At 42.1% G+C, this 12839-nt stretch overlaps 1 protein-coding gene across 1 annotated transcript in view; it reads right to left on the bottom strand.

Moving 5' to 3' along the window:
- PCSK5 (proprotein convertase subtilisin/kexin type 5) overlaps positions 1–12839 on the bottom strand; it is a 440253-nt gene that overhangs the window by 92164 nt on the left and 335250 nt on the right. The window contains exon 21 of the mRNA XM_081804067.1: positions 4516–4618. Coding sequence (XP_081660193.1) covers positions 4516–4618 — 103 coding nt within the window. The remainder of the gene's footprint in view (positions 1–4515; positions 4619–12839) is intronic.

The following is a 12839-nucleotide window of genomic DNA, read 5'->3' as shown; positions in this document are numbered from 1 at the left end:
AAAAAAAAAAAAAAAGAAAAACTGTGTAAGAGCTTTCTGAGGTTTTTCAACAAGGAAGCTACTAGATACTCTGCTGAAGGGAGAATGGGAATGTTTACTTGTGAGGGTTCTTTTTTCCCCCTAAATTCAGTTGCAAAGGGAATGAAAAGTATATCGTCATTTTTTGCCTTTTATAGAAAGAGCTGATGAATTTGCTTAGGGGGAAATAATTTCTCTTGGGAGAGGTGATCTAATACTCTTAATGATGGGAACCGTGTAGAAGCGTCCAGAAAGTGGGGGTGGCAGACTTGGGGGTGAAGCCAATGGTGTAATACTTTTGTGTATTATATATGGATGGGGCTGCCTTTCTGACTTGAGTGCTTGATTTTAAGAAAATACCAAGCACATAATGGTGCTTTAAACCACCTCCCTTCATATCTACCCTAAGGAAAGCATAGGTGAAGTACACAGGTTTTTGGAAGAATGTAATTCTTTCTAAAGATCGAAAAAGAGAAGGAAAACAGTCATGCTTGGGTAAAGGCACTGAATTACATCATCCCCTGCACCCTCCACTCCCCTCAAGGAAAATTGCTAAGGAACTTGAGAAAAGTACCATTTCAAGTGACACAGATTTCCACTGACACTAACAAATCTTCCCTAGTGGAAGAGAATAGACAATCTTGCTCTGGGCTCAGTGGGGCTGAGGACAATTTCCTGTAAAGCCAACTCAAGCCATTTCTAGGACTGCCAGTCATCCACTCTGGATTTCTGAGACAATTGGGCAAGCTAATCTCTGCAGGGGAGGCATTTCGTCCCCAACTCAGGCATGCTCTTAGCCTTTTCATAAGTAGTGAACAATTCCAGGTCCAATGGGGCTTATGGAAAGGAAGAAGTCAGCAAAACCAAGTGCTAAAGAGCTGGGCAGAGGTAATGTTCTCTGCACTGGCACTAAATTTTCCAGCCCCCCCAGTATGTGTGTGTATGTGATACAAACTGGAACATAAGAGATGGCAAATCAGGGTTAGTGGATCTTCTGCTGATTGTTGGTTTGGCCTTAATAAGCCATCACAAGGGTACTTAATGTAATTTCTTGGTACTTTAAATTTTTTTAAGACTTTCTTTATTTACTTGGAGAGAGAGAGCATGAACAGGGGGAGGGGCAGAGGGAGAGGGAGAAGCAGGCTCCCCACTGAGCAGGGAGCCTGATGGGGGGTGGGTCTCCATCCCAGGCCCCCCGGGATCATGACCTGAGCTGAAGGCAGACACTTAACCAACTGAACCACCCAGGTGCCCCTGGTACTTTAATATTAAATCAGAATGAAATCTGGCAAAAAGTCTTTCCCCCCCCGCTGAATTCATTGAAACAGATCAAATAAAACATTTGAGGGAGGGTCAGAATAGAGGTAGCTTTCAATGTTTTTAATTGGTTCATTGACTCTATGACTCCTTCAGGACTGGGTGGGAAGCCAGCTTTGGCCAGGAGGACCATGGGGAGGACCATGAGGATCACGGCACTGCAGAGCTATACATGTTAGATAGCAGTGCCAAAAGATGCTCTTTCTTCCTCCAAGTTTTCAATCATCTCTAAGGAGCTATACCCAAGGGTTAATGGAAATGTAAAGAGAGAACTAGAATACAAAGAGAGGGCTTCCTAAAGTTTGATTTTCTGTAAAACAAGTTCAGGGTTATGTTATTTTTAAAAATTTTACTAAGGAAAAAAATATATAAAACAAACACATATACAAGACACAACAGTACCCTTTCCTCTGTATTCATCTCTCAGCTGCAACAATTTCACTGCATGGTCAATCTTACTTATATCCCCACTGATTTACTTCCCTCCCATATTATTTTGAAGCAAACCTATAAGTTAAATATGAATACTTCTCTCCTAGATAAAAACTCCTTTAAGGCGGGGTGCCTGGGTGGCTCAGTCGGGTGTTTGCCTTCAGCTTGGGTCATGATCTCAGCCTGTGGCTCGCTGCTCAGTGGGGAGCCTACTTCTCACTCTCCCTCTGCTCCTCCTTCCTACTCATGCCCTCTCTTTCTCTCTCTCTCTCAAATAAATAAATAATCTTAAAAAAAATATATCCTTTAGAGATGATTTTTTCTGCCATGACTAGAGATATCCAAAAGCTTAAGACCAGGAAGAAACTTGGACAAACCAACTCTCCTGGTTATTCTGTCTGTCTCTTTACCTTTGCCTCAGATCCATTTTTTTTTTTGTCATTCTCTGTCCTGCCGTGTCCTGGAAATGTGCCAACTAGAACCTGTCTCTCCAAGCTCACTTCCCCCATTTGTAATGGTGTTTCCCCATTGGCCTCCAGTTAATTTCAGACAAGGAAAAACACCAGCAGATCTGCGGTTGGGAGGAGAGGGAGATTGGGGGTATTTATTCCCCTCCTTGGGCTGCAATTCTGCATTCTCCTTCCATGGTTCTAGAGTGGCTGTGTCCCTTACAGCTCCACTTTCTATCAAGCAAGACATCCCCTCCTCCAGGGTTGCAGCTTTTGCTTCAGGTCTAGGGTGTTAAAGCTGCCCCACTTTTGCTGGTCCCTGAGCACTTCACCATCCCTTGACTTTGAACTCCTGAGCTACCTATTAGAATTCATGGACCTTGTACCTAACTCAGAGCTGGACATAAAGCAGGTGCTCAAGACCATCTTGAATGGACCTGATTCCACTCAAGAAAATGTTTTGGAAAATACTTCAGAAAAATACTTTGCTGCCCTTTTAAGAACAAATAAGTCAACACCAACATCTTTCAAAATAGTTTTTATATCTTCATCTTCTCAACCCTGTTCTAGGAAAATGCAGATTAAAAAAAAGATCAAGTAGTTCATTGCCATGATATGATGTCCTTTCTTGGACATATCTGCAAATAATTTTCATCAAGGAAGAGAGATGAGTGAAACGGAGTGCTCAGGGAGATGAGAAGAAAATTCTTCCTGGGAAACAAGATTTCCTTAGGAGGACACATGAGTTCAAGATTCATGAACATGCTTTTCTTTCTTTAAAAGCTAAATCATGGGCTGCTTAAGCCAGTTATACGGCCCCAGTGGCCCAGGAACTGTATCTCTGATCTTCATGTACCAATGGGATTCATTTTTTTTTAATGGCTATTTATGGTAGTAGAGTTTTTTCCCTCACTTTTGATGTGCCTGGGACAACCATGACTTCTGCAGTATACACTGGATGATAATAGCTGACTTAGTAAACAAATGCTAGTAAGTTCCCTTAGTTCAAAGATGTCCAAACATGCAGTGGGATTTAACTGTTGATATGGTGAGGAATTAGGAGAAACGGGACCCATATTCAGAATGATGTCTGTACCTAAGAGTATGTCCTGAGGTTGCTTTAAAGCAAATCCAACATGTAGAGGCATAGATATCTAAAAGAGACACTTGGAAAATGTTACCACAGTTAGCATTGACAATTCTTAGGATTGTTCTTTGGTGTCTGTCTCCCTTCCTCCCTCCATCTCTCTCTCCCTTTTTTGTCTTCCTGAGGAAGCTATTTAGGGAGCCAAGTCCATGATATTAATTATACACTTTATCATTTCTTGAATTATTACTATGTGTTGATCACTGTGGGGGAATAGGGAGACAAACACAACCATAGTTCCTGCTCAGGATATTATAATCCTGAGGAAGAATTAGATGAAATGACTGTTGTACAAAGCAGAGGGAATGTCCATCCTAGGGATTTATTTGCTGCTGAAGCAGCCTCATCATACTGGTCTGGAGAGAGCCTTCTTCCAATGCACTTTGCAGAGCAGTGATGGGGCTATTCATTCAAACACTCGGTCAGCCAGCAAATATTAAGTGCACCAATCAGAGGAGTGTCGACTAAAAATGCAACAGGCTTCCAACTCTATATACTAGAAATTCCCAGTGTATTGGCAGATTCTCATGCCATTCAGGTACTTATTTCCCCATTCATTCACCTTCCAAACATTTATTGAGTGCCTACTATTTTCCTTGTGCTGTGATAGGTAATGGAGATACAAAGATGAGTATTTCAATGGGCTTACCGAAATATAGCTCCTCTAGATAGAGATAGAGATTTGTAAATTAATGTTTTAAAATGTCACAGGTGCTCATGGGAGTTTATACGGAGCCCAGAGGAACATAAAGAGGAGAAGGTTCATTCTGGGAAGTGGTCAAAATGCCTTCATAGAACAGTTCATCCTTGAACTGATTCTAGAAATATGAGCAGATATTTGATCAGCAGATGGAGATGATGGGTGTGCAGAAGGGGATGCAACTGCAGGCATCAAAGGCACCATCATTTTTATTGATGAGGAAGCCCCTCTTGTCCAGGTAACTTTCTCGCAGGGGGTACAGGACATCATGGGGAGAAGATGCTACAGAGGTGGGCTGTAGCCAGACCACGGAGGGGTTTTGTGTCGTGGGAAAGAGTTTGGTTCCTTTTTCTGCAGGCCCAAGGGGGTGTCTTTAACGTGGTAAACACCTCCTCTCTCCATCCTGTCACCCATGAGCTCTCAACCACAGGAGATACTAAGAGGCCACTTACCTTGTGATGGGGCAGTCAGTGCAGTCTTCCTGAGTTGGCCCCCAGCACTTGGCACACGAGGCTTCACAGACCTGGCAGTGACCATGTTCATCAATGTATTCTCCTAGGGAACAAAATCCGGTTGTTTACCTCATTTCTACATGGCAGTGCTGCCTAGGCTGACAGTCTGAGAGCAGCCAGATCTCTCTGTGGCTGCCTAAAAGCAATGGAAACAACACAGCGAGGAGACCTTGAATGGCTTCAGTTGCCGGTCCTAAATCCTGACCTTACAATAACAACTGCTCCTCTCCCAAGGGCCTTGGAATTCGGAACCTCAAAACGTTATGAGGCAATGACATAATTTTGGATCTAGTCAACATGTGTTACAGATTTTATAAGTAGAGAGAGGCCAACGGGGGCTTCTCAAAGGACCCCTATACTGATCTCCTTCTGACTTTCCTGTTAAAGGCTGAGGGTTCTGGACCCCAGAGACCCCACTTATAGCCTTGGTTCAAGTCAAGCAACAAGCAGAACCCACCCACCATTCTGGGGGTATTGTGGTTACTGGTTAAGAAGGGGAGTCGAAGCTTGGCTAACATTTGACAGATGTGAGCTGCATCTCACCCTGAAAGAGTAACAATGAAGAGATAGCCAGAGAATCCTTCATTTAATTGGAAAGTTTATCTTTCCCAAGGAAAAACACATAGGAGGCCTTTCCACAGAAGTAAGTCCAGCCTTACAAACTCCTTATGACCATTTAAGAAATTACTCTCATAGTAAAGATGGTGGAGACAGGCCAACCTCTTTGAAGGTGATAATCCAGTGATAAACCAATGATGGGTCTCTACTCATTGAATTCAACTCTCTACTCACACTACATGTGTCCTCTTCTCCCATTGTCCTAAAAGAAATTGACAAATTTCTTCAGTCTGATCCAAAGAACCACTTGGTATTGTTTGGAAACTGATCATGCTCAGAAAATATAGTTTCAGATTTCAGCAGAATCACCCCACCCCCTGTAAGTATGTCTGAACATAGTCAAGCTGAGCTCCAGCCAGAATAGTGAGGTAGCAGTTACTCATGCATGGTTTAACCAAGGCATCTTACTGAAATTCTGAGATTTGCTGCCTGATTTATTGTAGTTGCTTTGAAGTCCTGGAAACACAGACTTGACTGGTGAGAAATGGAGGGAAGTCCACTCCTCTACATTGTCCCATAGCTTTACTGAACTAGCGCAGTTGGGTGAGGTAAACCTTATATACGTAAATCTTTCCCTTGCACTAAACCAAAAAAATGAAAATGAAGAGGTAGGTAGAGTTTGTCTTTTGATGTAGAGTTAGTCTATTAGTTTTGTTAACTAAAGGGAAAAGGACATATCCAGAGCAATGCAATTATCTAGTATTGGCACACCCTTCACATCCTAGACTCTGCTCTTCTTCATCTTCCAGTTGTTGCCAAGGAATCCGATATATAACTTTTAGAATGGAACCATGGTTCTTAGCTCGGAGTGACTCCCAGGAGCCTGAGGCCCAAAACAGTGCATCCCCAATGGGGACAAAGAATGTAAACATGCAATTCATTCACTGCACAAGGTGACTGCCCCAGTGGTCAAGTGGAGGCAGAAATCCAGCCCGGGTTTATCTCACCGAGCCATGCACTCCGGTGTTGGCTGCCTCTGCCTCTGTAGGGGACGCCTTTTACTAATTCACACAAGGGTATTAGAATGGACTAGTTGCATTCTTGGTCATCAGAAAAAAAGCTTGGTTTCCAAGGCAAAAAAAGGCTGGGACTTCTGTCTGGTAGGAGTGGGTGATTTCAAGTTGAGACTGTCTGACTCAATATAGGTGTCATATTTATGCGGCCTTTTATTTATTCAGGTTCCCCATTCCACTTCTTAATTACTGCCCTTGCTGTAATCTCTTCCCCTTCTGGCACAGTGTGACCTTTGCCACAACCAACTGAGCAGTAATTATCAGTCCAGACACTAGCAAGAAAACGAGCAGGGGATCTAGAACAGACCTGGTAGGAAGAAGGAGGTCTTGCCTACATTGCCAATGCTAATAATTTGTGTTTATGGAGTTGGATGGTAGCTATGTATCTTTCAAAAGGTGTGGACTTAGTGGAACAGGAATGAGAGATGGGTTTCACGGAGGCTTCTAAACCCAAAGAAAGTGTATTCTAAAGAAATGCAGGATCACAGATTCTTCATTCATTCATTCATTTATTCATTCATTCTGTTGATATTCTTTGAACACCTAGATGCTAGGTATTAGATGGACTAGGTATACTAGTCGAATATACTAATCAAATATATACTAATTGAAAAGAACCTGCTCTTGGGTTCTCAAAGATTTTTGAGAAGAATGATTTGTAAAGAGATAGTAATAATTCAAATGCTAGCAGGAGACTTTGACTTCCTCAGACAGTCTAGATTAGAACAGAAGAGCAAGGGCATACACTGGACTCCCTGCTAGACCTGGAGGCAAAGATGGTTACTTTGCCTTGGCATTCATGCCTATAGGAACTGACACAGTGGTTTGGTTCTCCTAACTCCTGATATCCGTCCACCTTAATCTCCATGGCGTCTTAGATCCACTGCTAGGATAGGATTTTAAGCTAAATGCACCCTGCTCTGCTAAATCGAATGCTGTTTAGATGGTTATGGGAATTTTTCCATATCTATGCCCAAAGTGTCCTTTGTAATTACAGAGGATGCATGGCTAGGTCAAGCAAGTGTTATTCAAATAGTATTATGAAAATTTAGAATTCTCTAGATCTCTTGTTTGCCTCCTTATTGGCTTCTATAAGCCAGTAGGTGGCACTGATACCTTGGCTTTGTATTTGATCTGCTCAACTGGAATGCCCTCTATTGGCACTCAGAAAGTGCCACCTTACATATAATCATCCCTTGAAATTGCCCCATGGCTGAGATTTCAAATAACCCCTCCAAAACACCCTTCTAATGACCCACTATGACTCTAGCTCACCCTGCTTGATCACCCTTTCATTCATCTGTCCAGTTGCCTCTTGCATTTCTTACGGGGGCTAGGCCAAAACTTCCCAAGACCCAAGTCCCACTCATTTCTCAGAAGGTGACCTCACTACCTCATTTGCTGATAAGATACCGAGTTTCTCCAGCATCCTTTTTCTTGATGCCAAAATCCCTATCTTTTCTGTGATTGTTCACTTGTCTTCTCTCTCTGTGGAAGGTACATTGCTCCTGGCCATTGTTGGCTGTCCATCTAATGCTCTGGATCTTTCTTCAGGATGGTTCTCCACCAGTCTCTTTGTCTTCAATTGTTTCTTCACATCTCTCATCATCCTCTGATCTACAAAAGTTCTCCCTAACCTAAGACCTGCCCAAGCACTTTTCTTCCCTGATAACTGACTCTGAAAACATGTTTTTCCCTCCTACCATTTAGACACAAAATGAAGAAAACCCTCATAACCTTGAAGCTTATGTAAGTGAGTCAGCGTAGGACAGCTAAGCTGTGCACCTCTCTCAAGCCTGCATGCCTCTTAACTTTAGAGCAAGGCTTGGCTTTGGAACAGATGAGAATAGAGGGACCTGCCCTGATTTTCATAGTTATGTAGATGTCCAATTAGTTATATAAACAACTGTCCCCAACCCCAGCCCTTGCAGGCCCAAGTTTTCCACTGCACATTTGAAACCAAAAAAAGGCAGATTCCAAGGACATAGTGAAGTTGCTTTTTTTTTTTTTGTTTGCTGGAGCAGCAAATTCTTGTCATCTGTCTTCATTGCACAATGAAACTAAATATTTATGACAAGCGTGATATACAAAATTCTTGGAAAAAAATCACTTTTAGCACAGACTTCAGGGGCCAATATTTTGTTCTCCACTTCATCCTACAAGCTCTTCCTTCTGGTGTCTTCATCTATTATTCAGTCCAAATTATCTTTCTACTGTGATCAAAAAAATTTCATTCCCCTTTTAGTTCCTTTCTCATCTCATCCCATAATAGTTCAAAGGACATGCAGGAAGTGATGTCTCATGGGGAGAGAGGTGATGTCTCAAAAGCTGAAGATACAGCTTAAAAATTAATGCTTGTCCATTGAAAAATTTACAGGTCGCTTGCTGTGCTCGTTTCACCTCTTGATAACATTGCACAATGTGTTTGTGTTTGCAGATCTAAGTTAAAAGTAAGCTTTATGAGATCATCCAGAATATGTACACATTTATTATATCATCCACAGCTACGAAACATGATTGAGACTCATATAATAATAATTTTTAGGCAGATATGATCAGAAGAACTTCCATTTCTCCTGCAGAAATGTTAGGCTTTCTTTTGTACTTTGTAATATCCTTTATGGATTAGAGCCAAATTTGTTATAACATTTGAGCAATACATATATATATATATAGAATATATATATACTCTAAATAAATGAATAAACACAGAAGTAGATAATGTGAGTATAAAACAACTTTTGGCAAGGGTGATTAGTAAGAAGAGAAAATGGGAAGAGCATTTGACGAGAGATCAGCCATGTGGTTTTGATCTGGTTATTTCGGTGAGCCACCTTGGGATACTGCATTATCTGTAGGCTTCTATGTATGTGCTTTATCACTCAGATGCCAGGAATTACAGAATGTGACTTTCCTGAGTGACTCTACAGCCACAAAGCTAATCAAGTAACACTATTTCTTAGCAAGGATGCCAATACCTAGTTTCCAACTTAAGATACTGCTGTGTGAAGACAGTTCTCATGAAAAGAAATCCATACATTTATTACTTTTCACTAGCTATAATAAGTACTCAGTAGTATTTTCAAGTTATATACTAATGAAATAACTCAGTTTTTAAAGCCTTTTTGAGTGTGACATTTTATAGCAAGGCTCAAAATATGAGGCCGTAAAGTGAGACTACAGCAGCTTTACTTATAAGTCTACACAATTATTCAGCCTGAAAAAGGGAGGAAATTCTGACACGTGCTACAACATGGATGAACCTTGAAAATGTTAAGTGAAATAAACCAGTCACAAAAGAACAAATGTATGATTCCACTTATATAAGGTGCGTGGAGGAGTCAGATTTAGAGGGATAGAGAGTAGAATGGAGGTTGGTAGGGGCTTAATGGGCACCCCGTTTCAACTGGGGAAGATGGAAATGTTCTGGAGACAGAGGAATGGTGCTATTGGTTGCATTATGATGTGAATGCAATTAATGGCACAGATCTGTACATTAATAATGGTTAAAACAGTAAATTTTATCTCATATATGTCCCCCCACCCCACACACACATGTAAGTCTACACACTGAGTTTGTTCCTTGCCAGGTCAATACTTAATTCTAACCAAAAAACTCGGGATTGTCTACGCTTTGGGGATGAGTCCAAAGAGCACCAACCACCTTGGGGAGCCAGTGTGTTGAACTGAATCTTGGGAGACGTCCTGTGATAATAGAGATCAATGGATAAATGGATAAATCTCATGAAAATGGAGACATCTGGTTGATGGATCACTGTTGTTTCTTTTTTTATTATTTGTTGTTTTTTGTTTTTCACTGGGAACTACAAATGCAGAATAAACATCAAGCAGCTGGAAGGAGGGATCTGTTTCCACAGCCTGGAGGTGTCTGGGGGCCGCTGCTTTTCTATTTTGTCTTCTCAACAGTGACTTCCACTTTCCCTCCCCCACAGGCTTTTCTGATTGACAGGACATCCTTCCTGGTCCCATTGCTTTTTTATTCTCAGGTGCTGGCATTCATCCGTGTAGTTTTGCAGATGCTCTAAATACCACTCTGGTACCCCCGTGGGTTGGCACCCCTGCAAAAAGGATGGCTCATAAACTGTGGATCCAACACACTTGCAAAGGTTTGGTTTCCGCCAGCCTGCACGTTGTCCGAAGAGCAAGGAATTAAGAGCTGATCCTTTTCGTTTCCACCATTGTTTGGGTCCTGACCACAGTTGCTGCTAAAAAAATGTATCCAAAGTGAAGTCTTGGCCAACACACCTGAATATAGTGGTGATGCAGCAATCACCCAGGCTCCCATTCATTGACACCTACCATATTACAAGTGACATTCTATGTAATGTTTAATCCACATAACAGCCCTTTTATAAATGAGAAACTGAGGCTCAGAGAGATGAGAAATCTTGCATAAATTAATGCAGGGAGGTAAGTAACAGAGTTGGGCTGTGACCCAGGTGTGTCTGAGCCTGAGCTCATGCTCTTTTGGGAGTGTTCTTCCCTGGTATGGATTCATTTCCCTTTTTGGTGTTCCAAGTAGCTTTGCTATTTATTAAAAGAAAGAACTTGAGCACAAGCCTCATCTAAACCACTTGGTGAGGTAAGGGTATCAAAAATGAATTCACTGTGGAAAAAAAAAAAAGGAGTTCACTGTGAAAACAAATGAACTTGGAGCCGGCATATTGCACAAAGCAGGTTTACTCAATGATTGAATGTACTCTCCAAATTTATTTTCTCTGATATAATGGCCACTATTTATTAAAAGGCAATTCTATGTATCAGATTGAGATTTTACAAGCAGTTTGTTCTGTCCACTAGGTTAGAAGCTCCTAAGAGGAAACCAAAAATGGTTTTTTTGAATGGATAAAATAATTGGCTGGGGCTCTGCACAGGGGTTTTCTATACTGTTTAGCTGCTGTCCGAAAACAAAATAAACTGGCTCCTCAGAAATAGTTTATAACTAGAATTATAGCAACCTCTCTCTGCTCCTCCAATTTATATGAAAATCTAGTATAGATGGATTGGTTCCTGTATATTTTTTCCTCAATTAAGAGAATTTTGCATTGCCTCTATGTTTGTGAAAAGTCCTTCCAAGTCCTAGCTTAAGGATGCCAAAATTAAAAAAACACTGAACAGTTGGTTGCAAAACCAGACACAAGAGGGGACAAAAGGCATGAGTGTGATTATTAACTGCAATTAAACAAAATAAATAAAGCCTATTATCCAATCTGTGGAATCACGAATACTTTCCCACGAGCACGGTATGGTAGATGGAAATCCATTTATTGCCCATCTGAGGTGTGTAACATGTCTTGCCAGTCTCCTTTTTGGTGGACTGTCTTTGTTATTCCTGCAAGTGAGCCTAGAATATTTACAGGTTCTCTAGTACACTCAATCCCCCTACTCCACGGGTGTGATGTTATCCCCCAGTGCTCCCGCCATTTATGGCTGCAGTGGGATTGCTCTCATGGGGGAAACTGTACAGTATCTGATGCATTCATAGTGAGGATTTGGGGTTCGATACACAGTGACAGAAGTAGGTGACCATCATTTGAAAGAACAACTCATTTACCTTTGGAAAACATCGCTGATTACCTGAGGCGGGTCACCCTCGGGTGAGAGGAACTGAAACACGCTAAGAAAGTGAATGACTTGGAAGATCAGGCTGTGGACAGAGCTCCTGTGTGCACCCCAGTGAGCACCGTGCTATGGAGCCCAAAGGGCTGTCTCACATCCTCCACTCTGGAGGTGATGAAGGGTGGCAGGTGAACCTATCAGGACCGTTGAGCATTCCAGGTGCTCTCGAACTAAACAAGGGTCCTGACTTGCCGATCAAATCAGTTAAAGCTCAAACGCCTTCCTGAGGAGCTCAAAACCATCAAAATATTCCCTCGGGTGGAGGGAATCCTGAAACACAGGCATAAGGATGAGACTTGTTATCACCCACTTTCACTTCTAGGGTGACCAAAAGAACCTCCCTAGCCCTCATTTATTAGTTGCTCTTAAACCCTTCAAAAGTACCCGCTGCAGTCCCCCGGTCCCCCTGCCAGTGCCCCAGGAGAGGGAGCATCCTCAAATTACCCTTCTTCTCTACCACTGTAGCTGCATGCTGCAAGAAGTGCTGGCTTCATCTTTCCTCTCCCACACTCCCTTAGTCTTTCCTCAAGCCCAGTCTGCAGGTCTAAAACATTGCAGCCTAATCGCTAATTAAGAGAAAAGAGAAGCTCCTGGAAAGAGAAGGAATTTGCATTCCAAGACCTAGGGCTCCATCTGCCCTGTAGCTGGTAATTGACATTCAGTGTTTTATCGGATCATCATTAAGGCTGCCCACTCACAGGCAGCGGAATTTGCCTTCTAGGAGCTCTGTTGGTTTGCCTAGTGACAGGTCTGAATGAAGCACAGTGCCCAGAACACCTCAGTCCCTTAGTGACCGCGTAAGGATTTGATTATTCGGGATGCCATATGTTTAATTGGGAGTAACCAAATTGTGCTTTTTAAAAAGCCCAAGTGTGGACATTAAAAAAAAAAAAAAGGGAACAAAGGTTGCATGTGCCTACTGGGTACCAGCATATTAGGAAACACTGGGCTGGGAAAATACACCAATTTTGGAGTCATCCCCACCTGGGTTTG

This window comes from Leptonychotes weddellii, chromosome 14 (assembly GCF_054177405.1).
Source record: "Leptonychotes weddellii isolate Sample4059 chromosome 14, ASM5417740v2, whole genome shotgun sequence".
NCBI lineage: Eukaryota > Metazoa > Chordata > Mammalia > Carnivora > Phocidae > Leptonychotes > Leptonychotes weddellii.
Note: the sequence above shows the minus strand (reverse complement) of the source record. Positions and strands in the feature narration are given on the sequence as shown.